This window comes from Thamnophis elegans, chromosome 14 (assembly GCF_009769535.1).
Source record: "Thamnophis elegans isolate rThaEle1 chromosome 14, rThaEle1.pri, whole genome shotgun sequence".
Lineage (NCBI taxonomy): Eukaryota > Metazoa > Chordata > Lepidosauria > Squamata > Colubridae > Thamnophis > Thamnophis elegans.
Genome location: NC_045554.1, coordinates 21,489,353 through 21,513,869, shown reverse-complemented (window position 1 = coordinate 21,513,869; position 24,517 = coordinate 21,489,353). Strand labels below are relative to the sequence as shown.

Genomic DNA, 24,517 nt, shown 5'->3' with positions numbered 1-24,517 from the left:
TGGTCCTTTTGGGGCCTTGTTCTGGTCGTGCCCTGGGCGATGGGTCTGGCTTTGGTTTTGGGGCTGGGGTTGGGCATGCAGCTGCCATGTGGCCCATCCCCCCACATTGATAGCATTTCAGCGGACTTCGAGGGGGGGCTGATCTCAGGGCCTGCTGTGGTGCTGTGGTTCCTCGTCGCCTGGGTGGTTTCAGGTCAGGTTGACCTCTTTCTTTTGTGTCCAGTTGCTCTCTCATGTCATTGGCGTACAGCCCGCTGCTGACTTTTGTTGCTACTTGGAACCACTCAGAGAGTTGATTTGGGATGTCGCAGTATACGGTTGCCTGAAAAAGCAAATTGCAGGAAGTCATCTATGTCTTGCAGTTGTGGGACTCTCCTCTTGTGGAGGGCTGCTAACCATTCCCTTGCTTCTCCTTCTAGCCCCTATGTGATGGTATTCACCATGGGATGAGTAGAGGTGCCCATAGTGTTCTAGGTGGATATCAGCTGAATCGAGGAATAGAGCTAGTTGGTCTGAGTCCCCGTCAAAATTTCCCCTGAATTGGGGCGGGTCATTCAGCCCTACTCCACCAACCTCCTGTTCGCCTCTGTATGCTTGCGCCTGATATGGCTGGCCCTCTTCCTCACCTCTAGTTTGTAGGGAGGGAGGAGTTTGTCTGCCCTGTCCAGCCTACTGCGTGGGAGAGGCACTGATTCTAGTTTTGGGCTCCTTCTCCTATGGGTGGGGGGCTGTACTCCAGTCTGCATCTCTTCCCCTCAACAGGATCAGATGTCCCTCCCCGCATGATGGCCCTTCATCAGCAAGGGTGGTCCGGTCAAGTTCCTCCCTCTGTTGCTCTATTTCACTCTCCAGGGATTCCATCTGGGGCTTTGAAAGCCTGGCTTGCGTCGAGTCCCACCTCCAGTCCACCCTTACCAGTTTGCTTGAGACCCTCCCCTGTATCTGGGGTCTAGGGTGAAGGAATTCTACTTCAGCTGCCTTAGGGGCTAATTTCCACAAGTACTCATCCTTTCTTGCTTCTGCTGCTGGGAAAGGCATCGCTGCTTGGCATTGCTGCATACCTCCTGTTGATTTTCCCTCCAAGCACCCCAAATATTGGGGGAGTGCTCGGAGAGCCCGGGATTAAGGAAACCCGGAAATCTTGATAGATTTTTAAAAGTCAGTTTTGGCTCTCTGTGAAGTTCCCAGAAGATGACCTAATTAATTTATGAGCCTCAAGACAAAGTTCAAAAGCAATCCATTCATTTATTAGGATCAATATTCTGGCGTGTACTCCTGCGGAGCCAAAACTGCTTCTGCGTAATTGCGTTTGAACTTTACTCCTCAGTGAGTTAGTGTGGAGACCTGGCCACGGCAAGTTGTCCTAGAAACCTCTGATGTGCCCGGGACCAGCTCATCTTCTTTCGAGCTGGCACTCACAGAGGCGTCTGGGGAAGCGTCCGAGAAGGCCATCACACGAACTGTGGTTCATCTACGAAAAGTGCTGGAACTCTCAGCTTCCTTTGGAGCTGCTGATTACAATAGACCACAGCCTATTAAAATGGCTGGACCGTTAGTTTAGGGTGAAATACACTTGGATGGCATTTAGGTCAAACTGTTGTGGGAAACCACTCCCTTGTCTCAGCATATGGTGTAAACTTTAGCATCGCTTTAAGCCATCCTAGAGGTCAGTTGGTTGCGCAGTATGAACACAGCAATTGTGTTCTTAGTTTCAGGGTTAGGCATATTGTGTGAATCCAGTCAGCGTCAAGTTCTGTTGACAGCAACCTGCAAATGACTAAAAGGATGTATTTACTGGTTATCCTCGCCTAGTGTTAGCAATGGGGTCCAGAACTTCCATCACTAAGTGACTTGGTCACAGAGTATGACATCACGTGACCATGCCACTTAGCTAGGGCAACTCTGGCTGTTGGCATAAAATGAGGGCCTGCAACTTCTGACTTCCTGCTGGTTTCCCCATTGACTTTGCTTTTGGCAAGCTGGCAAGGAACATCAGAAATTATAATCATGTTAGCGCATCAGAGCTGAGGTGGCGCAGTGGTTAAATGCAGCACTGCAGCTTACTTCAGCTGACTGCAGTTCTGCAGTTCGGCTGTTCAAATCTCACCGGCTCAGGGTTGACTCAGCCTTCCATTCTTCCGAGGTGGGTAAAATGAGGACCTGGATTGTTGGGGGCAATATGCTACTCTGTAAACCGCTTAGAGAGGGCTGAAAGCCTATGAAGCGGTATATAAGTCTAACTGCTATTGCTATTGCATCTGCAATGGCCCAAACTCAGAGGACTTTTTCCCACTCCAGAAGTAAGATGTTCAGGTGACTAATTTCTACCCCAACATATTTTTGCAGCCTTGTCTTGATCTTGTAAGTCATGCAAAGTTTGTGCTGGGTTTTCAGAACCTGTCAAAATAGTTTGAAGCAGAGCAGTAGTTTAGCCAAAGAACTGCCCCTGTTGAAGCTCCTTGGTTTCCTCCTAGGTGAGAGAGGCAAAAAAGAAAGATCCCTTTGAAGAAAGCGGGTTGAACTTGAGTCCCACCGCAGCGGAAGCCAAAGAGAGAGTGCGTGCCAAGCGGGTGAACAAGAGGGCGCCTCAGATGGACTGGAACAAGAAGCGGGAGATTTTCAGCAACTTCTGAGCCCACCAAGGGGCTCTCTTTCCCTCCCGGCTCTTCCTGCACGAAGACATTTGCAAGGTGCACAACTTGTGTCCCACCCCGATGGACAACGCAATTCATGCTCCACATTTTTCCACAGGCAAAACGGATTCTTCCTGATCGCGGCGAGTGAAAGGGAATGCGAAGAAGGCGGGAGGGAGATAAAACCTCTTGCAGTTTGTATTATGGATCATTTAACTGGCAATATTAGAATATAATATTTATAGGACCATTTTTATATAAGGAATTGTTTGAGTTGCTTTTCTTCCCTATTTGTGTTTAGATATTTTAAAATATTTTTACATTCCAAATCAGCACCTTTCCTTTCCATTTAGCTGAAAGCTAGAGTTTATACCACTATGGACTGCAATGTTAACAGCTTCAGAAATGGATTAGCCAACTATTCCTTCATTGTGACTCTTTCTGTTCTGAGTTTGGAGTTTTATTTTTGTCATACTTTATCTTCAGTACTTTATTTTTTTCAGTACTTTATTCAGTTAGCATTTGAAAATCCCTTGTTTTTAGCATAGCGGATCCTTTTCTGTCCAGTCCTTTTTCAGGCTCATAACTTAACAAGTACAAGATTTTTGTTACAAAATACAACACACGATTACAAGGACAGAGATCATAAGCAGTCAAGCCAACCTGTCATTGATTAAGGGATTGTAATCTGAATTCATTTTTGTTATAACAGAGTCGCTCAATAATGAAATGGATGGCCTATAAATTTAATAAGTAAAGAAATGGAATATACTTTTTAATGAGACTTGAGAAACTTATAAAAAAATGTTCCCTCAAGAATGAAGTTCTTGCTGGTAAGCAAGAAACATCTCAAGGTGAATTTCTATTATTTTTAGGACATTAAAAAAAACTTACAATTCTTTAGTTTTGCTGATCTTTCAGGAGCTGTGAGGCAGTCAGCATCCCTTTCAGCTTGCAACCTAAAGTTTCCGTCCCCAAGATGTTGACAGGGTTTGGTCTCAGGTGGGACTAATCTTCACACAGATGGTAAACATGATTGTGAATTTGGTGTGAAGCTCTCTAGCTCTTCCATGGTTGCTCTTGGGGAAAGCGTGAATGCTAGATACCAGTGGGTCTGCTGATCCCCAAAGATCATTGTGGCCCACCTGCTCCAGAGTGGTCCCTTTGTGCCTGACTCGGTGAAGACTCAACATCCAGAGACAGTGGGCAACGGGGGGAGGGTGTTGTTTCTGGTGGTCGTCATTGGCCACTGACCATTCCAAGGGAGCCAGGGAATGGAACCCACAGGGAAACTCTTACATCTAAGCCCTCTAGGCAAGGAGTATTTTTACTCCATCTTTATTCCTGGCGAGGCACCTGCTATGGGAAATTTCGGCTGCAAATGCCAACGTGCCTTGGATCCAGGTCAGGACAGAGCAGGCAAATTTGGAATTTCCCACCAAATTGATTCTCTTTTGGTGGGAATGTGGTTTCTAGTGTTTCTGAACAGCATAAAACCAAGGCAAATATTTCCAAGTAATTTCTGCAGAACTCTCTTGTCCATAAAAATGGCACTAAGAGTTGTGGACACAAAGTGGAGGTCACTCTGGACAGAAGTACAGCTCCCAACATTTTGGTGATGCCCCAGACACCTTCAGAGGAGCTGCCAAATTGGAACGATTAATTTGGCAGGAGGGATATGTGGCAAGTCAGAAATAATCTTAACCATATGGAGTATTTATTAAATCTAAATATAAACCTAATTGAGTTAATGAATGAACCCTACCCTACTCTTAAAGGCTGAATGTGGTCTTTGGCATGGAAAAAATGCCCACCAGAGAACAAGTCCCTGAGCAGGAAGGGAGGGGCCTCCTCGCAGCTTTGCTAATGAGGGAAGGAAAAGGGCTCTCTGTGCCTTCCCCAGGAAAAGGAACAACCCTTTTTACTTTAAAAAAAAAGTTTTAAGAAGCTAGCTGAATGGGGTGCAGTTTTTCTTTCTTTTTTTAAAAAAAGCAGAGGGCATGTAAACAAGGAGTTGCCTTTTAATGATGGCAGAGATTAAATATTGCTCTCCTGGGGTCCCCTAAGTCCAGGAGCTGGCTGCAATGGTGCAATGAAAGCCCTGCCTTTTTTTGTATACAAACTGTTCCCTGGCACTCCTGAAAGGGGGGGGGGGAGTGATGTTTGGTGCTTTATGAATATTTTGCAAATGGTGGACTTGACGTTTGCTTAGTTTGTTCTTCCTTTGAAAAAAAGGTAGTGGTTGAGCAATTTCTTGCATTTCTTCCCAGAGGGGCCTTTTGTTGAGGCGCTGCCTGGGTTGACTTAAAAATCAGGGACCTGACAGAGGGCTCTGATGCTCTGAAGAGGCTTCCGATATATCATATATGAGTTTACGATGCATTTGCATCCCTTATGCGAGGCTCCACTGCTTAATTATACCCCTAGGAGTCGGGCTTCAACCACAGAATCTCTGGGCTGAGAAAAGCTTCGTATTGCAAGAGAATCAAATTCCAGATTTGGCTCTCCTGTTAAAGAAACTAAGAAGCTTCCAGTGAGAACTTTTTAGGAGTGGGGAGACCATAAGCTGCAATTCACACCTCACCCTTTCTTGTTTTCTTTCCAGTGAATCTGATTGTAGAAGATGTGATTGTGTTTGAAAGGACAAGTAAAAGCCACGAGTGTCTGGTTCTCTGGAACTTTGTCTTGTCTTTGTAGAAAGGGGATATCCCGGCAGAGAGAGGGAAGGCTTGGCAGTGGTCCTGTCCACCCTTTGGGGCTGGTAGGTGCCTGTCAGTTAGGCAGCAAGCAATGCTTGTCATTTTTGAAAGTCTGTCTCTCCAGCTTTTACACCTTGAGGCTCTCCAGAGGTGCTGGGGCTAGAGTGTCCTTAATGCCATCTTGGTTGAGAACAAGTAGCAGTGCATGTCTCCTTGTCTGTGGAAAGTCCCAATTTGGAGATATTAAACAAGAATTTTGGATTTAGAAAACTAAATTTCAGATTAATGATTCCATTAATCTTTGACTTCACCATTGTCCATGCAGGATGTCAAGGATTGATACAGATCACAGAAGCTGGCTCCTCAAACATCACTGTTATAATGGATTAAAAAAAAAATTTAAAGGTGTTTTTTTTAAATGTAGCAGTGCCCACAGGGTGTTTTCCATAAAGTCAAGATGGCAGCCAAAGCCCCTCCCCTTTCCATGGGAGACCCATGTGCAAAGGAGGTAGGGCTTCCAGTGCACAGCTGTTCCTGCCATCTTCGGTTTCTCTTTCCTGCCCCCCAACTGGTGCCCCGGAACCAACTTATGAGCAGGGAGAAAAATGTCACTGCAGTTTTCACTTTCTCTGCAATGATTCACCACCAGATTCCAAATTATTTTAATAGCTGTCCTGCTGTAAGTGATGGAAGCATAAAAATGTGGCATGATAATGTGCATAATGCAAGGCTACAGAAATGGAAATCCCACCCCCTTCCATTTCACGGTTGCAGGAGTCCCCCTTTGCCCGTTTCTGCTCTGTTCCCCCTAGTGAGAATTGGTGGGCTCAGAGCCCCAGGCTTGGAGATGTCCAGCTGATCTAATGGGGGAGGGGATGCTCTTCATTGGAGGAACTGGAGCCACCACAACAGGCAGCTGGGGAGGTTGATGGATGCCAATGTGGAAGAAGCATCTTCTGGGGGAGGTGTGCATTTTTAAAATGTGTGGGGAGACTGGTATTAAGGTGGAAATTCTTCAGGTAGTTCTCATGGCTTGCATTGAAAGTGTTTTTTGAGTCACCTTTTCTGTTTCATCGTTTTATGGAATTGTTTTCACATTAAGAGACGCTGGGGCAAAAGGTGGGCCCCAGCCCTGTGGCCTTTTTCTCCAGAGGACAAGTATGCAGGTGCCAACCTAAGCAGGGGCTTTGTAAGTTTTCCAGACTGAAGGCTCCCTGGATGGTGGGTGGGATGAAGGCCCCAAATGAGTCCAGCGATCATCCTGACTTGTCACCTGCGTTATTCCCAAAGGGACTTCCCTCTGCTTCCTGGAATGATGCTGGGTTTCTTCTTCTGCCATCCTGCCAGCTCTGTAACTTGATTTCTGCACATTTTAGAAATTCTCTCTCACACAAAAACTGACAAAAAGAACTATTTTAATTGCATTGTGTTTAAAAAAGTATACTACAATGTCAATAATAAAACTGGTTTCTCATGGATAGCAAGTTTTGTTGTGTTGGTTATTGTTTTCTTTCCATTTTTTCCCCTTCCTGAACTTGTCTTCCAAACACATTTTCTGACAATTCTCAAGATTCGCAGAATCACAAACGTCCTCTCTCCTCTGAGCCTTTCCTGACTGCTGATGTCGGTCAGGCTTCTGTGTGGCACGAAGACCACCACCACTGTGGGATTGAAGCCCCTTTTGGGTTGCACATGTGGCACAGGTAAACAGGGAGGGGCCTTAATTGCGTCATGACCCCACTGCATTGCGGCCACCCTTAGTTAATGTTAGCATTAACTAATTAGCAACATTTAATGTTGCTAAGTTTTAGTTTTCAATGTAGCACAAGAAAATGTTTAGAAAAATAAGCAGCATCACCTGCATTCATTGCTGATGAACTAATGTAAATGATAGCAGACAAAACTTAGTTTGGGTCTAGATTTATCTTTTTGTGCAGGAAGTCTCATCGCTCAACCTTGCCAAAGACCAAATGTGGCTGGGAAGTAACAACGGATGCTTTTGCTTGTTTTAAAATGTGAAAATGTAGACTGACAATTCATTTAGGATCCTATTATGTCCATTCAGCTGTTGGTGTAGTAGGGTGTGAATGCATCAAAACCTCCCCCCCTCCCATCGAGACATGGCCTTTTCTGCCCAGAATCAGACTTCAATCGGCTTCTCCTCAGAATGGTCGTAACTGCTTCCAAGTCTGAGCCACCTTGGTGCGGGCTCCTGAGACTGCATGTCGGACCAGATGACTGAGTTGCTGGCATCAAGTGAAGAGTATTGGAAATGCAGATTCCAGGCAGGTAGGAGGTTGAGGGGGGGGGGGAATGGGAACCAGTCTGGTATGCGACAGAGAAACCAAAACCCTCAAAGCCGAGGCAAGGCTGGAAAGGCCACTCTGCAACCTGCAGCCACCTCATTGGGATTCTGCTGGGTTCCTTATGGTAAGACCTACATCCCCTCTGCGTCAGGAGTTGGAGCACTTCTTCCTTCAAACCCCCCCCCCCCTCCCGATGTTGAGTTGCTGGTATGGCTGGTTTCCTTGCTTAAGAAACCTACCAATTCTCCATGGCTTTGAACAGATGCCCCTCTGGTCCTAGTTCAACCATGAGGCCCCTTTGTCTGTAGAGTTGCATCTGCACAAACTAGTCAAGAGCTGAGCAAGCATGCTCCCTTGGTCTCTTAAACGCTATCACATCCTTAAACTCTGTTGCCCGCTTGAGTTGGCTTTTGGGGCAAGAGGCAGACTTGGCAGTTCCCAGCATCTCTGACAATTACAATGACCTCTTCCAACCCTTAAGATTCTATTCATCATGTACTGGGGATGGTGTAGTGCAGTGGTTCCCAAACTTGGCAACTTTAAGACTTGTGGACTTCAACTTGTGGAGTTGAAGTCCACTACACTGGTGTAGTGAAACCTGCAGTGTGCAGAGTTGATTTTGATGACCTCTTGAGTCCCTTCCAACTCTTAGATTCATCAACAGCGGGGTGGGGTGGGGTGTTAGAAGCCCAGGGGACTGCAGTTCTGCAATGGGCTGGCTTTGGCTCCTCCAGCATCTGGGTTGCACCAATTTCGCTTGCTTTGGGCACCAGTCTTTCTCTGAAGAATGCCGGGCTGGGCACCCGCTGCCTGGGCCTCCCTGCTGTCCCAATCTGTCCCTCCCTGCTGTCCCAATCTGTCCCTATTGCTCTCTAGGATTGTGGTGTCATTGTTGCTGCTTCAAGCATTTTACCGGATAGTTTATTTTCATTTCATTTGCAGAGATTTTGTTCCTTAAGTGAGGAAACCAGCTATATTTAATATAATATAAATATAAATAAACACCTTGGAGGCCCTTGCCTGCCCCAGATCTATACAGTCATTCCTTCTCCTTCCAGACACCCCTCTTGAATTAAGCCAGCCTAAGTCTCTTCCCACATACTTTATTTATTAAAAGTGCTTGCTGGGTAAAGTCCATCCTTCCCAGATAGCAGCCTTTTCATGGAGGCTCAAGAGGCAGCATGAAATCCCAGTCTGGCACTTCCGTGCCCAGAGATGGCGGACAGGGAGACCTCCTCCTTGTCCAAGGAGGCACTGCAGTTCCTGGGACGGGCTCCAAGTTTCGGCCTAGTGGAAAACAGCTTCTCCCAAGCAACGGAAGCCCTGAGACAAAGAGGCTGGGGGTGGGGGTGGGCTGTTCCTCAGCACTTTGTGGATCCCGGACAGATGTTCCTATTGAGGCACTCACTGCAGCGTGGACGGATAGGCAAGCAAATCTGTTGCCCGAAGCCAACCAGGAGCCAGTTTAACTCACTCCAGAGAGTCCTGCAAGCAGCAGAGCAGGGAGAGGAAAAAAACATTTTAGTGTGGTAGAAAAAGTAGCACAACTTTGATATCCAGCGATGCCTGAAGCAGCCCACCCTCAGATGTCGCAGGAAGACAATTCCCAGCCGGTGAGACCCAAGGGGACATCACACCAGGAAATAACTACAATTCTGGAGGGTCAAGCAATAAGGGTGAGTTGGTCTCCGACACTAAAGGGAAGTGAAATTGCCACCACACCCCATTTATCGAAGTGCAAGCACAGAGGCTGCTCCCTGCCCCACCAGAACTCTTCTCTTTGTCCTGGGTTGGAGGAGGCATTTTAGAGCCACCTTCCATGAATAATCCCCAGGGTTAGGTGGATTCCTCGGGGACACCTGGCAAGTCTGGAGCTGCTCTTTAACTCTCATTAACAAGTGAGGTGTTGGCTGGTGCACTGAGGTCTGCCCCCTCCATTGTGATGGGAGAGAGAATGCTTTGACCAAAGTCCTACAACTGTGAGAAATTTCCTACAGGAGAACACTCAAATTCTGTTGTTGTAGGTCCAAAGTCAACCCTTTGCTACAACACTGAAATAAATGGGAAGATGGAGTATGGTGGAAAAGGGGCCTTGCCCTCTTCCGAGTGAGAAAGTGTGCCGGTCCCATTGGAAGGAGCAGTGCTGCTGGTGGATACATATGGAATGCAGACCTTAAGGCGAGCATTTTTTAGCCTGTATTCCAGAGAACGGGATTGAAGGCTGCTTTGGCACTGTGGTTACGGCACCAGACTTGAAACTGAGAGTCCACAAATTCTAGTCCCATCTCAAAGCACGTAGGCGGTTGCTCCTGAAAATGTTGGTAAGAAAACTGCAGGGGACTCACCAGGAGTCAAAACTGGCTCAAAGCCCCACCCCCATTTTTTTGCAGAGAAACCTGAGCTTTTCCACGGTTGATCCCAGTTCCGGAGAGGAAAATGTGATGAGCCTTGAAAAACAGAACCCACCCCCACCCCCTTAAAGAGGCAATACCGGAAGGAAAGGTCAACTGGAGACCAGTTTTGAAGGGCCTTTGCTTCCATCTCATCCGCTTAATAAGGAATGGTATTGTGGGAGTTTCTTAATTCAATGTCCTTGCACAAGAATCATGGGAGCTGGGATCCCACACGGAGACTAAGGGAGAGGGAGAGAAGTGAAATGTTTAGGGCCAGTTTGGACAGGCTCACCTGGGCAGCCATTCTTCCAGGGTTTGCCTCGTTTCCTCTGGAAGTTTTGTTTGCTTTTTTGCCCACTTTAACCTGTTGCAAATCCGGTGCACGTGCGTGTCCACACCTGTAGTTCAAAATCAGAAAGAGGCGGCTTTCCTAAACAAGGACTGGGCGAAGCCCCTCCCTGCTGCAATCAGATGCATCCCCAGCTCCTTGAATGGGGGCATTTGATCCCCTTGGGAGGACAGTTGCAGCCCAATCAATCAGCTGAGACTGCAAAATGGCCTTTGTTTAAGTGTAGAGAAATCCCGGTTTGGCCCACAGAAGGAGATCTTAGAATGGAGGCCATGGATTTACTGGAGAGTTCAACAAAGGCTGACTAGACATTTGACAAGGGTTTGGTTTTCTAGAGGGCCGGGTCAGATGATCCAAGCCTGCAATTTGGTCTGTGGCTCTCAGTGTGGGGAGACACCTTAGCCGCTGCCTTGAAGCAGAGGGCCTTCTGGCGCTTTCCCAACTCAGCCCCCTGATTCTCCTCCCTCTCATGAACAAAACCTGCAGTCACAGGCTGAAGGCCTTTTATTCAGCCAAGGGCTACATGAAGCTCCTGCAGTAAGAAGCGGATGGAGAAACAAGCAGAAACCTGAAGACTTTCTGATCCCAAGCTTTCTCTACCAGTTCCCACCACGACTGGAGACCCTGGAAGGAGGAGAACATCAGTTGCCTGGATAGGAAAGGCTCCAAAAGGGGCTCCCAGGAGTAGCAGGACTGTCCATGGCATATTCATCGTCAATAGGAAATCGAACTGGAGACCATTTCCAACATCCCTGCTGATCTGTTTAATGGCTGCTTTGCCCTACAACTCCTTCTCAACTACCCTCACAGCCGAGGAGCCCTTCATCAGGAATCAACAAGCTGTATTTCCCTCAAATGAAAGCCCCCCCCCGCCCCCCCCATCGCTCATCAGCATTCAGGAAAGCAGGGCAGAATAAAGAGCCAAGAAGGCACCGCAGTGCCCCCTGCTGGAGAATTCCATCATGTGGCAGAGAGACTCCAAGCAGAGCTACTGAGCCGCAAACTTTAACTTTTAATAAATTTATATGCTGCCCAATCCCGTAGGACAAGCTTTTGCAGCTGGATGCCAGTCAAGATGTCCCCCCTCCGGCCTCCCCCTCCCCCCATGGCTTGTGACCATCCTTTAAGATCCATCCCTTTTTATTTATTCCCGTCTGAAATTTGGGCTGGCTAAAAAAGTGGCCGGCAGGCAGCTTTCATGCCAACCCCCAGAAAGATAGATAGATTTCACTGCCCATTTTGAATACGTAGTAGAAAGAGGAAACTTAAGAGTTCACAAAGTTGATGCTACAGGGAACAAATTCTGACTGAATCTGGATGTTCTGCTTCGGATACCAGGAAGCCCCTCCCAGAAGGTAAGAAGGAAAACAGGCTGTGAAGAGGAGGCATAGTGTCCCAGCTGAGGCCACACTCTGGCTCTGATCTTCCTGGCATTTCAGAAAACTTTCAAAAACACGCCTGTTTCCCTAGGAGGAGATGTGTGAAGTTCCTGAGATGGATGTGATTGGTAGGGACAGTTCTGGTCCTTGGCTCCCATTACATGCATTACTGTGACCAAGTTTTAATTCAGCAGGGGCTGCCCAGGGAACTGTTTCAAGAACAAGATCATGTAAATTGACTGAAACACACAGGTGGTCTTCAACTTAGAACCACAATGGAGACCACTCATCATCTTGTAAGTTGTGAGGGTCATAAATCACATCACCCATTCGATTTTATGACTTTGTTGTGGCAGTCATTAAGTGAATGCTGTGGATTTAAAGCTGCAAATGCCCATAAATGCAGAGCAACGGCCGAGGCATCCTGTGACTGCTGGCCGAGGGGGGAGGCAGTGGGGGCAGCAGTGGCTGTCATAACTTCAGGAGAGGATCATAAGCAACCAAGGGGAGCGGGGCTGTGTAACTTTGAATGGTTGCTAAGCGACTGGTCATAAAGTGAGGGCTTGTAAATGAATGAACGAATGAATAAATAACTAAATCTGAGTTTTGAAGTTTGGGCAATCCAGATGTAAATATGCCAGCTGAACAGAAATTGGAAGATGAAGGATTGGAAGACGGGAACATTAGTGAATATGAAGTGGATACGTGAAATCTAAATGTGCGAGAATTAGCTGAATGCTTGTTCCCCCAAAAGACAGAGACACTATGACAAGAGACATACCGATCCCCGAGACATTATTCCAGGCAATGTCCATCACCAGGTGGGCCATCTTCGGACCGACCCCAGGCAACTTCACTAATTCTGCAACAGTTTGTGGGATGTCGCCAGCATAGTCCCGCTTCAGGATTGCTGTGGTTTGCTGGATATATCGCACCTTGTTCTGCAGCCCATGAAAAGGTCAGTCAATGAGCTAACTCAGGAGGAGGAACAGCCCTGCCAGATCAGACCAAGGCTAATCCTTTTCCTACTGTGTCCTAACCAGCTGGCCCCAAGGGAACTTAGTTCTTGCAACTCAAAAAAAAGACCTTCTTTTTCTCTGTTCCACCACTGTTCCCCTTCAAATAGTATTTGGAGACAGCTGTCTAGAAGTAACATGGAAGTCTCAAGACTATAATCCTCCATAGACTTCTCTAAACCCTTTGAAAAGCCGTCCAAGACCAGCAGCCCTCCAAAGATTATCCTTTTCCATTCTTTATCTAACCTGCCTTAGCTTAGAGCCATCCAGGCTGGTGGTCACCATCACCACATTAGGGCAATGTATTTCACAGGTTCAGAATGTGCCATAGCACTCAGCAATAGCACTTAGACTTAGATATTACACAAAAGTGCTTCACATTCCTCTCTAAGTGTCAGCTGTCCAGCTAGAGAATTCCTTGGACAAAAGGAAAACTTTATTGAATACACTACATTGGCACAGAAGAAGCAAAACCAGCTCTGGGTTTCCCACGTGGAAGTCTACATAGTCGGACTTGCTTTTCCCCCTTGGCCATCCCACTCAGTTCATTGCGTTGCCCAATTAAATCCGTTTATTTTGTTATAGGAACAGTCCGATCTTTTAAACACCAGTGCTGCGTGACCTTGGGGTTAGCAGCAGGGCCTCATAATTTGCAGGTTGGCATTCCATTCCCTCCCGGATATACCATCCATCCCCGCTTCCGATTGTTGTCAATGTGAGAGCGAAGAAGAAACTAGGTGAAAGAGGGAATCACAGTTTTACAGAGTCAGCCTGTTGCCCCAACAATCTGGGTCCTCATTTTACTGACCTCGAAAGGAGGGAAGGCTGAGTCAACTGTGAGAATTGAACTGCCGGAGTGAGCAATGAGTTAGCCTGCAATATTGCATTCTAACCATTGTGTCACCATGGCTCTTATACATACTTTTTTATTTTAGATATTTTTATTAGAATATGTTTTGGTAGAATTTTTTTTTGCCCTTAAATTTTCCTTTGTGAAGCAAAGTTATAAACACAAAAGCCTGCATTGTGAAGCTTGGCCAGGAAATCAAAGGGGACACCGAAGGGGACAGAGAGGCAGACCCTTACCCTCTGCCAGCAGGTCTCCTTGCCATCCTGGGATGTGCAGAGCAGCATCTCCTAATCAGCAGGAGGTTACTTGGGCTGCTCTGTGCAGGCAGAAGATGGAACAAGTTGTAGCGCACTGAGGATGCCAAGTAATTTGGTAAGGAATGTAACAGCCACACTCACACACAATTGGCCAGGGCCTCTTTTGGCAAAGCTGTTAAGACGGATTGTGAAGCTCCAAAGCTTGTAAAGCTTTGAGCCCCATCAGCCGACCTCACAGGGTTGGGATGGGGTGAGTGGGTGGCAGAAGTTCTCCATGGAAATCAGAGAGTAGATTAACGTACAAATTAACCGTGCTTCCCTGGCTCTTCCATTCAGCACGTAGCAAATCACTCACCCTCCAAAAGCCGACGGGGTAAATGAGCCGGCCCAGCACCTCCTCGTCAGTCTCCAGAATCCGGTCCACCGTCAGGCCGTGCTCCCGCAGGCGCATCATGGCCGCGGAGGTCACCTGGTCCTTTGTTTGGCTGGAAAGCATCAGTGACAGCAGAATCTGGTAGCGCTTCACCTGCCAAGCAGAAGGGAGAGAGGCAGGGGGACTCTGTGTTTCTGGTTGGCTTGGGGTTCCCCTAGGCCTAGGCCCTCCTCCGCTTCCTGGCTGCCCTGCTCACCTCCGGAGTAGCCTCCCTATCAAAGCATGCCCCAGCTCCCATCTGGTCGACTGGGGCATTCCTCTCCCTCCGCATCTCCCGGATGTTGGCCAGCTGCTGCTCCCAGTTGACCGGTTCCCATTTCTGCTTCTTGGGCTCAGGGGTCTCTGCTGCCCCGTTTCCCTCTGAGGGTTCGTAGGCAATGCCGACTTTCCTCCCCCTCCGGAGATTTCTTATGCAGATTTCTGTTGGTGCTGTGACACATAATGGAACACACAGACACACTCAAATAAGCAATGGGAGAGTCAGAAAAGCTCTTGGTTCATTTCATCCAAGAGCTACAAGATAGGATGAAATTTTCAAACTTGGCCAAAGGAAAGAGAAGACATTGAATCAGGAAGAGTCAAAGGTGAACACCAGGGTAGCAACTGGGAGGCCAGCTACTGCGACTGCGATCCTCTCCTTCTTCCTCCCTCACTCGTGAAGGCTCTGAGAAGCTCATGAGGAAAAAGACTTGCATCAAAGCTTGTCCTTGGCTCTTTCCCACAAACATTTTGCTTGACAAAGTAAATCTCTGCATCCATTTCTTGCAAGGCAGGCCTAATGTATCAATATCACCAAGGAGAGGTGATGCCTTGTGCATTCTTTTTTGGTCCAAATTGCCAGTTCAGCGGCCCACCTTTTGGCCCCAGGGACCGGTTCCATGGAGAGGAGGGGGCATGGTTTCACATGTTGCCTGCATCCCATGGATGGGGCTTCTTTGCTTGTTTGCATGGCCCAGCGTTAGGCCACAAACTGTGGTTTGGGGACCCCTGGTCTAGTTAATGAGTGCAACTGTATATTATATCACAGATACACTATACTGCCAAAAGTATTCGCTTACAACTGAGTCTGATTATGTGGGTGGGTGAGCAAATACTTTTGGCAATATAGCGTATGTGCTTTGCTATTGTTTCCACCATTGATGATTTTGTTGTGTTTCCACCATTCATGTTTGTTTTTAGCACTTTTCTCATTCCTTGAATGCATTCCTTATCACATTTGTGCCCAATTTATGCTTGATGTAATCCAACTAGAAAATGCCTAAGTACTTGTAAGCTTCATCCTAACGGCTCCTGATCGTTTAGCTATTCAACATTTTAATTCTATTAATGGATATGATTTCACCCCAAACTACTGCTAGTGTAGCATATTTATCTAGATTAAATTCCATTGCTATTATCTCTTCTCAAAATTCTGACAGTATTTGTCAATGACTGGAGTTTTATTTATTTGTATCCTCTCCCTATTATTTTTATAAAATAACTCAAGGTGGCAAGCACCCCTAATCCTCAATGTCTGCGGAAATTCTCAGTCCTCCCGGACCTCCCCCCCCCCCAGCTGTCCCCCTTCCCTTGACAGGAATAGGAAGGCCCACTCCCGGTGCTTAACGTCTATGGAGATTCTCCGTCACCCAGGCCCTGGTTGTCCCAAAGGGGCTTTTTTTCCCCAAGAGGCAACTGGACTTCCTTGTTGTTCTCTGAAGATGTTTCGCTTCTCATCCAAGAAGCTTCCTCAGAAGCTCTCTGAAGAGCCGAAGAAGCTTCATGGATGAGAAGTGAAACGTCTTTAAAGACAAACAAGAAAGTCCGGTTGCCTCTTGAGGAAAAAAAAAAGGCCCTTTGGGACAACCAAGCCAAGCAGAGGAAAGAGCCTCGCCTGCCCAAGCCCAGCGGAGCCTCCTTCCAACCGAGGACCCTCCGGAGATGGCACCGGTGCGGCTTTTGCCACTGGGAAGCCTGGTTGGCGGCGGCGGAGGGGCGTCAGCTCCGTCCTGTGGGGCTCCGGAGGTCCCTCCCCAGAAGGCGCCCAGCCTCCCCCACCCACCCACAAGGGCAGCCGGCTTTTCTCCAAGCGGCAGAGCGCCGGAGCCTCCCGCAGCCGCTCCGCGCCCCAAACAAGAAAAGGGGAAGCGGCTGCGGGGAGCCCGAGAGTGGCGATGCCCTCCAGCCACCGGTCGCCCCCTTCCCTTAGGCGGAGGTCGGCTGGGGGGGGGCGGAGGGAGTGCCCGGCATAAGGCCCCCGCTCCGCCTTAGCCCCCGTGGCCCCCCTTTCCAGCGAGGAGCAGAGGGGGACCCCGGGCAACCCCTCCCCCGCCTCACCTTGGGCTCTGCTCAGCCGCCGCCGGGCTGCGAAGCTGCGCCCCGCGCACATGGCCCGCCCACCCGGGACTACAGCCCCCACAGTGCACCGCGGCCAGAGCCTTCTTCCGCCGCCGCCTGAGCCCCACGCCGGAAGCTCAGCGGCCCTTCGGCTGGCGGGGGGGCGGGGCTGTTTACGGGATTTGCAGTCGGAGCGCCGCGACTCTCCTCAGGCAGGCCGGTCAGTCGGCGGCGCCCCGGTGGCTCCCCGGCTTCTCCCGCAGGGCTGAGGTGGGAGGCGGCCGCGGGAACGCCGGGGGGAGGCAAAGGCGGGGGGAGGCCAGGAGCGGCCCGGGCGGGGGGTCGGTGCGGCCGCTGAGTTGCCCGGGAGGAGGCGGGGCAGGCGGCGGATCCTCTTCGGGGCTCGCTCGGCAAATCGGGCTGCAACTCCCGGAGAAGGCCGAGGGTGGCAGCGGGGCCGCCCTTCGGATCGAGAGCACCGGCCGCGCTGGTCTTCGGCAGCCGTGTACGACCCGAAGAATCGGCGCAGAGCCGGAGGGAAGCGGGTCGGTGGCCGCTGCTGCCCCGAGGAGCCCCTGGAGAGGCAGGCCGTGGCCCGCGTGCCTGGAGGGGCTGGGCGGCCTCTCTCGGGCTTCTCCCTCGGCACAGCTGCCTTTCAGGGCCCGGCCTGAGGGGGGGGAGCGCGGCTGGCAAAGGCCCTCCGGCGGCTGAAGGAGAGGGCGGGGGCCGGCGGAGGGCAGCGGATAAAGGGTTTCCTGCTCGTGGTCCCTTTCGCCGCCCGCGAAGCCTTCGCAGCCAGGCGAGCCAGGAGATGGCCGAGGGCTGAAACAGGCGCCGGGCTAGAGATTGGTGGGGGGCCGGGGGGCCGTTCAGATTTGGTCCATGCCCTCTCGGCCCAGCCATCCTCCCTGGGTGCCTGCGGGAAGGGAAAGAGGAGGGCTGAGCACCGAGTATGTTCCCAGAAGGGATAAGGGGGGGGGGGATCTAGTCCCATGAAAGCGAGCTGAGCAGGAGGGTCTCCTGCAAAGCCCATCAGCCGGGAGAGTCAGCTGGCAGGGAGCAAAGGGTAGCTTCGGCCATGGAGCATCCTCCCTTGGACAGGAGAATGGCCCTTGGACTTTCCTGGGGCTCTAGAAACCTGGCTCTCTTCCTGTGCCTGCGATGCTGAATGGCTTAAGGGCTCCGTTCCTGAAATGAATGCATGAATAACTCTTAAACCTAATTAAAACAGTAGCTCACTGAAGCATAGCTTGATTAATGAAAAGGTGATAGAGTAAAAATTATGAGACATGTTACTTCCAAAATGCTCTCTTTTTGTTACAGTAACACCATATTCTTATGAGCCATTTTGTGTTTTCTACACTGGAAATATTCTAGAAATAATAATTTCTAAAAATACTAACAAGCTATTTACAACCAGCAATAAATATGAGATCAATAAACCAATCTTTCATGCTCTCAATACAATTATTTCAGCTCAAAAAGCTTTTATAAGTACTAGTGGAATACATATTATTACTCCACATATTAATATTAATCCACTAACTAGTTGTTGAATAATAAAGTTTGAAGTGCTCTATCCAGACTGAAAAATAAGATTTATTGTAATGATTAACTACCATTAGTGTTTGGGAAGAACAGTGTGACTATTTCTAGAACTTTGAGAATCGGAAAACAAGGTAGATTTATAACATCAACTTATCTTAATAAATAACCAGCATGCTAATACCTACAGACCTGTAGTAATTATCTTTTTAAAACTAAAATACCTTGAATTTGTATGGTCATGCCTTTCAGTATGGTGAAAAGAAAACTTGTTGGTCTGAATGTAATTATTTTCAGGTTCTCGTTTATGAAACTGCCTTGTTCCATTTCAAGAGGAAGGCTTTGTTTTTTTTTCTTCTTGTTTAAAAACTATAGTCCAAGGAACTGAGGGACCACCGAGAGGTATTCAGTTCCCCACTATAAACTTTCTGGTATCATAATTCTGCAAGGCCAGTTTGGTTCAGAGTTTGGCTCTTTGGCTCAGCCAATGGCCTCAGGACTAAAAGGGAGTTGAGGCTCTTCCATACATTTTCTTAACTAGAGCACCACACTGGTTCTCCTCATATAAATTGATAACATTTTATGCACAGAATTTGGTGGTTGTTTCAGTGGTAGCTTTTTTAAAATAAAGGGGAAGAATTCCTGACTAAGTTGGATATATGTTGTATTCCATAAAGCAGCTTACCTGTATGCCATGTTTAAGCATGCATAGAGTGGATTGCCTACTTTTCTTTGTCTCTCTTAAGCTTCTATCTCAGGAGGGTTACATTGAGAAAATCTCAACTATTTTCCCTTGATGAAGCAATCTTCTCTCCATACAGTTTCCTGGATGCTGTCTTAGTTAACAATGGCAAAACCACCAAGTAAAGATCCTGGGCTAAAGGAGAAGTTTAAGAGCCTCCTAGGACTGTCATCCAGGCCCAATTCTAAGTCATCTGAAGGAAAACAGACAGAATTCATCATCACTGCAGAAATACTCAAGGTAACATTCAGAAATATTCCAAACCTGGAACTTATATTAAGAGCCAAGAATTGTAATAGATGCCAGAAAAGAAAATTAATATACAGATTTTAATTTCAAAGATTTTTTAGATTCTTTAAATTGCCTTTTGATTGGGATTCCTCAAGAATTTGTGAATAAATTAAATCCTCAATTTAATAGATTTTGGTTTAGTGAAATGAATTACCAGTAGTCATATCGTCTTCAGATGCAAGACAATATCTGTGTACTATATGCTCTAAGCATAAAATCCTGATAGTCATGATATGAATATATATAACATATGTGTGTGTGTGTGTGTGTGTGTGTATTGTGTCACAACCCCTGGTATGCCCAAATATGGGAGGAAGCATACTGCTTCCTTTCTCTGTAATATAGCCCAGGTTCGAATCCCAGTAAGGGTATAGTTAGCTGATGAGAGCTAAATAGCTTGAAATAGATCTATACCAGTCTCCCTTTATTTATTTATCAGCACAAATGCATAACGTATATAGATATATATGTATATACATATATATATATATCATATATATACATATATGCATATGCATATACATACATAGATACATAGATACATACATAGATACATACATAGATACATACATAGATACATATATATAGATATAGATATAGATAGATATAGATATAGTCTCCCTTTATTTATTTATCAGCACAAATACAACACACACACACACACACACACAAACATATGTTTAAATCCCCTTTATATTTAAAGGGTATTCTACTTTAAAAGATAACCCTTTCTCCCTATTACTGTGCAGCTGAGGGGATGCAGTGACACCATCCTGATGGAATTGCTTTATGTAACTAACCAGAGTTAACTAGCTTTGATTTACGAGTGTCTTAAACCCCAAAGCCCTTTGGAACCTCTTGCCCCATGAGGTGGGCTCCCATCATCTTGACTTTCCCTAAGAGCCTGAAGACCTGGCTCTGCAGTTGGCATGGGGCCCCAATTCCCACCTTCCCTCCTGAATATTCTCCCTCCCCCATTTTTAGTTAAAACTTGTAGTCTATTGTAATTTTTAATGTGATTTTATATATCTATACATATATTTGTAGTTTCATTTTAATATTGTAAGCTGTCCAGTGTTGTCTTGTGGAGAGCTGGGTGGCAAACAATTTTAAGAAAGGGAGGGGAAGGAAGGAAGAAAGAGAAAGGAAAGAAAGAATATATTGACAACTGGACATCCTGAACTGTTGTTTGCTGGGGGTGGGCTGTGATTGTGATGGGAAGGATACCGTATTGGAGAGGTAATTCTTTCACCAATGGCCCCCAATCTTTGAGGCTGATGCGTGCCTTTAGAGTTTTGAGAACACATTGAACTTCGTGGCTGCTGTAGGGAGTTTCCAATCCATACAAAATGTTACCAGTATATGAAAAACAAGCAGTTTCTAAGCTCTGTTCACTAGACTGCTGTCCATTGCATCTTAAACTTCCTATTCCCTCAGGATAATACTTAAGTCATCTCCCCCCCCCACCTTTTTTTTCTTATTCTGGGTACAAGCAGTGCTGCAGCTGGGCTTCATTTTTATTTTCTGAGAAACTTAGAGGGACCAGAATCATACTTAAAACTAAAATGGACCTTGCGGGTCAAGTGGGCTTGTTGTTAATATACCTGCCTCCCAACAGCGTGACAACAGCCCTCCCCTTGCTCCTCGAGTCAGTAGCTGAGCTGGCAGTTGAGTTCCCCAGACTTATGATACTGGGGGACTTCAATCTGCCCTCGCTCGGCGAACACTCTGATGGAGCACAGGAGTTCATGGCTTCCATGACAGCCATGGGCTTGACCCAAGTAATCCAGGGTCCGACTCACTCGGCGGGTCACACACTCGACCTCGTATTTCTCTCGGAGCAGTGGAGTTGTGATCTTGGTCTGAGGGGTAGTGAGACCTTGCCCCTGTCATGGTTGGACCACTTCCTACTGAGGCTCGACTTTCGGAGACCAATCCCCTGCTGTAGGGAGGAGGAACCGATTAGGTGGTTCCACCCCAGGCGTCTTATGGATCCCCAGGGTTTCCAGACGGCGCTTGGAGTTATGCCTGATACTCTCTCCCGCAGCTCGGTGGAGACCTTAGTCACTACTTGGAACTCGGTGGCGGCTGAGGCTCTCCACCGGATTGCGCCTTTACGGCCGATCCGCAGCAGTGGATCCAGGAGGGCCCCTTGGTTTACCGAGGACCTCCGGGAGATGAAGCGCCAAAAGAGACGCCTAGAGCGCCGCTGGAGGTCCAGTAAATCTGAGTCAGACCGAGCACTCTTAAAAGTTTGCATCGGAGCATACCTCTCGGCAATACGGACAACCAAGAACAACTATATTGCCGCTCTGATAGCGTCCGCCGAGTCCCGCCCTGCCGCCTTGTTTAGGGTGACCCGCTCCCTCCTAAACACGAGGGTTGCGGATAACCCCTTAAAGGGTAGAGCAGAGGAATATGTCCAGTTCCTCGCGGACAAAGTTGCTCAGCTTTGGATGGACCTGGACTCCAATTGTGCAGAACCAGCCGGGGTACCGGGGGAAGGTCTTGAACGACATCTCTGGACTGACTTTCAACCTGTTGCCCCTGATGAAGTGGACAAGGCCATGGGAGCGGTGAGTGCTGCCACATGTATACTGGACCCGTGCCCCTCCTGGCTGGTCGCGAACAGCAAGGAGGTGACACGGAGCTGGATCCAGGCGATGGTGAATGCCTCTCTTCGGGAGGGCTTCTTCCCACCGGCATTGAAGATAGCGGTGGTGAGACCCTTCCTGAAGAAGCCATCGCTGGATCCAGCCATTTTGAACAACTACCGTCCAGTCTCCAACCTCCCCTTTATTGGGAAGGTTGTTGAGAAAGTGGTGGCCTCTCAACTCCGACGATCCTTGCATGAAGCCGATTATCTGGACTCCTTTCAGTCTGGATTCAGGCCTGGCTACAGCACGGAAACCGCTTTGGTCGCACTGACCGATAATCTCTGGAGAGCCAGGGATGGAGGTCATCCCTCCATCCTAGTGCTCCTTGACCTCTCAGTGGCCTTCAATACCATCGACCATGGTAGCCTTCTGCGACGGTTGCGAGAGGTGGGGGTGGGAGGCACCGTTTTTTGGTGGTTCTCCTACCTCTTGGACAGGTCGCAGTCGGTGTTGGTTGGGGGGCAGAGGTCGACCTCTAGGCCCCTGAAATATGGGGTTCCTCAGGGTTCGGTCCTGTCCCCCCTCCTGTTTAACATCTACATGAAGCCACTGGGTGAGATCATTCGACAGCACGGGATAAAATACCATCAATACGCGGACGAAACCCAGTTGTATCTGTCCGCCCCGTGCCAACTCAGTGAAGCGGTCGACGTGATGTGCCAGTGCCTGGAGGCTGTCAGGGTCTGGATGGGGGTTAACAAGCTTGCGCTCAATCCAGACAAGACCGAGTGGCTGTTGTGTTTCCCTCCCAAAAATTTGGTTAGCATTCCATCACTCAGGCTGGGGGCTAAAATTCTACGCCCCTCAGATAGGGCTCACAACTTGGGAGTTCTCCTGGACCCACAGCTGACTTTAGAACATCATTTGTCGGCTGTGACCAGGGGGGCATTTGCCCAGGTTCGCCTGGTGCACCAGTTGCGTCCCTACCTGAACCGGGAGGCACTCGCAACAGTCACTCATGCCCTTGTGACCTCAAGATTGGACTACTGCAATGCGCTCTACATGGAGCAGCCCTCGAAGAGCATTTGGAGACTTCAATTTGTCCAGAATGCAGCCGCGCGAGCGATTCTGGGTGTACCTCGATACACCCACGTTACACCTATCCTCCGCGAGCTGCACTGGCTTCCAATCGGTCTCCGGATACGCTTCAAGGTGCTAGTTATAACTTATAAAGCCCTTCATGGTATTGGACCTGGGTACTTGAGAGACCGCCTACTGCCAATTACCTCCCAAAGACCAATTAGATCTCACAGGGTCGGCCTCCTCCAGGTTCCGTCTACCAGCCAATGCCATCGGCCTACGACCTGGGGGAGGGCCTTCTCTGTGGCAGCTCCGGCCCTTTGGAACGAACTCCCCGCAGAGATTCGGACCCTCACCTCTCTCCTGGCCTTCCGAAAAGCCATTAAAACCTGGCTGTGTCGGCAGGCCTGGGGTTGATGAGCTCCCTTCCCCTCTCGACAGGTGTGGTTGTTGGCTATCTTAAATGCTTGTCTTATATTTGTGTGTTCCCTTTCCCGTTTGAGTTGTTCGCCGCCCTGAGTCCCTGTAGGGAATAGGGCGGCATATAAATAAAACAAATCTCAATCTCAATCTAAAAGGAGCTCATTCACACTATGCAAGTCAGGTGGGATAGTTGGTACCTGCGGGAAACTGCTTGGCAACTGTGGCCTAGAAGTTTTGGTTCCTGTTATAGTTGTACGTTCTCTAACTCAGCAAACAGGGATTTGTTAACCTGTAAGAGCAGAGTTTCTCCCCAGAGGACAGGGCATGAGCAAGGAAGGCCAGGTTTTCCCCTTGCTTGTGTGTAAGATTATTTAACCAGAAAGTGCTAGTTCAGGTCCCTTCACTGCTTGATGTGGTCAGACTTGTAGAGTCACTATCCTGTCTGTGAACCTGCTGCTGCTTCTGCAGATCTAAGCCTATATTTGTCTTTCAGGAACTGAGCATAGAATGTGGTTTAAACAATCGGATAAAAGCAATTGGACAAATCTGTGAGGTGGCAAAAACTAAGAAATTTGAAGAGGTGAGTATGCAGGGCTTGCTCTTTGGATAAATCAATGCCTGATCCACTCCACTGCTGCTGAACTGTACATCTTACATGGATCCCCATTTATAGATGGCCTGGAATGAATGGAGGGTGGGACCCTGGATGGCTCACTCAGAGAATTTCTGTTTGCCTTCCCTAGTAGAAAAGGGGAGAGAGCAAATTCAGAGTTTAAATAAATAAAAGGAAGGCAAAACTGGCTCATTTTTTTTTCTTTTGAAAGTAGATATTTTTATTCATTTCTTCTCAAGATGATCTGGCTTTGGGTAGTTATATGGCATTGGAAGAGAATGTCAGAAAGAAGCTGTTAATTTGAGAATAGACATGATCTGAAATTCTACAGTGTTTGGTTCCTATCTTACAATATATTGATGAGAGAGCATCCATTTACTTTGAAACAGAATGGAAAGTGTTTTTAAAAAGGCATGAATGTTTCTGGTAGGATTAGAACAGGACAGATAATAAATAATAAATCAGAAACTAGCCCTGTGACGTTAAGATACAAATATCACAGTTACCTAATAGGCAAATGTTTGCTGTTGGATCTACATTTATAATTGATGCAATTTTAGCTGAAGAAACCAAAGGAGCCAACTATCTTTGATAT

At 47.9% G+C, this 24,517-nt stretch overlaps 3 protein-coding genes across 4 annotated transcripts in view; 2 read left to right on the top strand and 1 right to left on the bottom strand.

The window, feature by feature from the left end:
- Positions 1-6,812, top strand: part of SLC9A3R2 (SLC9A3 regulator 2) — a 74,418-nt gene extending 67,606 nt beyond the window's left edge. The window contains 1 exon segment of the mRNA XM_032230236.1: positions 2,475-6,812. Coding sequence (XP_032086127.1) covers positions 2,475-2,633 — 159 coding nt within the window. The 3' untranslated portion in view covers positions 2,634-6,812.
- Positions 6,813-8,725: 1,913 nt separating this feature from the next.
- On the bottom strand, positions 8,726-16,738 carry NTHL1 (nth like DNA glycosylase 1). Of its 2 annotated transcripts, none has more exons than XM_032230160.1 (6): positions 16,632-16,738; positions 14,512-14,744; positions 14,238-14,441; positions 12,541-12,700; positions 10,324-10,429; positions 8,726-9,123 (listed from the first exon to the last, which is right to left on the bottom strand). In XM_032230160.1, exons 1-6 carry the CDS (start codon positions 16,681-16,683, stop codon positions 9,000-9,002), a joined length of 879 nt encoding a protein of 292 aa, XP_032086051.1. In that variant the 5' UTR covers positions 16,684-16,738; the 3' UTR covers positions 8,726-8,999. The 2 variants fall into 2 exon arrangements, with proteins under 2 accessions (XP_032086051.1, XP_032086052.1); XM_032230161.1 differs by having other exon boundaries at positions 14,238-14,408.
- Positions 16,739-16,804: 66 nt separating this feature from the next.
- Positions 16,805-24,517, top strand: part of TSC2 (TSC complex subunit 2) — a 66,103-nt gene continuing 58,390 nt past the window's right edge. Inside the window, 3 exon segments of the mRNA XM_032230153.1 lie at positions 16,805-16,901; positions 18,998-19,158; positions 23,803-23,889. Coding sequence (XP_032086044.1) covers positions 19,024-19,158; positions 23,803-23,889 — 222 coding nt within the window. The 5' untranslated portion in view covers positions 16,805-16,901; positions 18,998-19,023.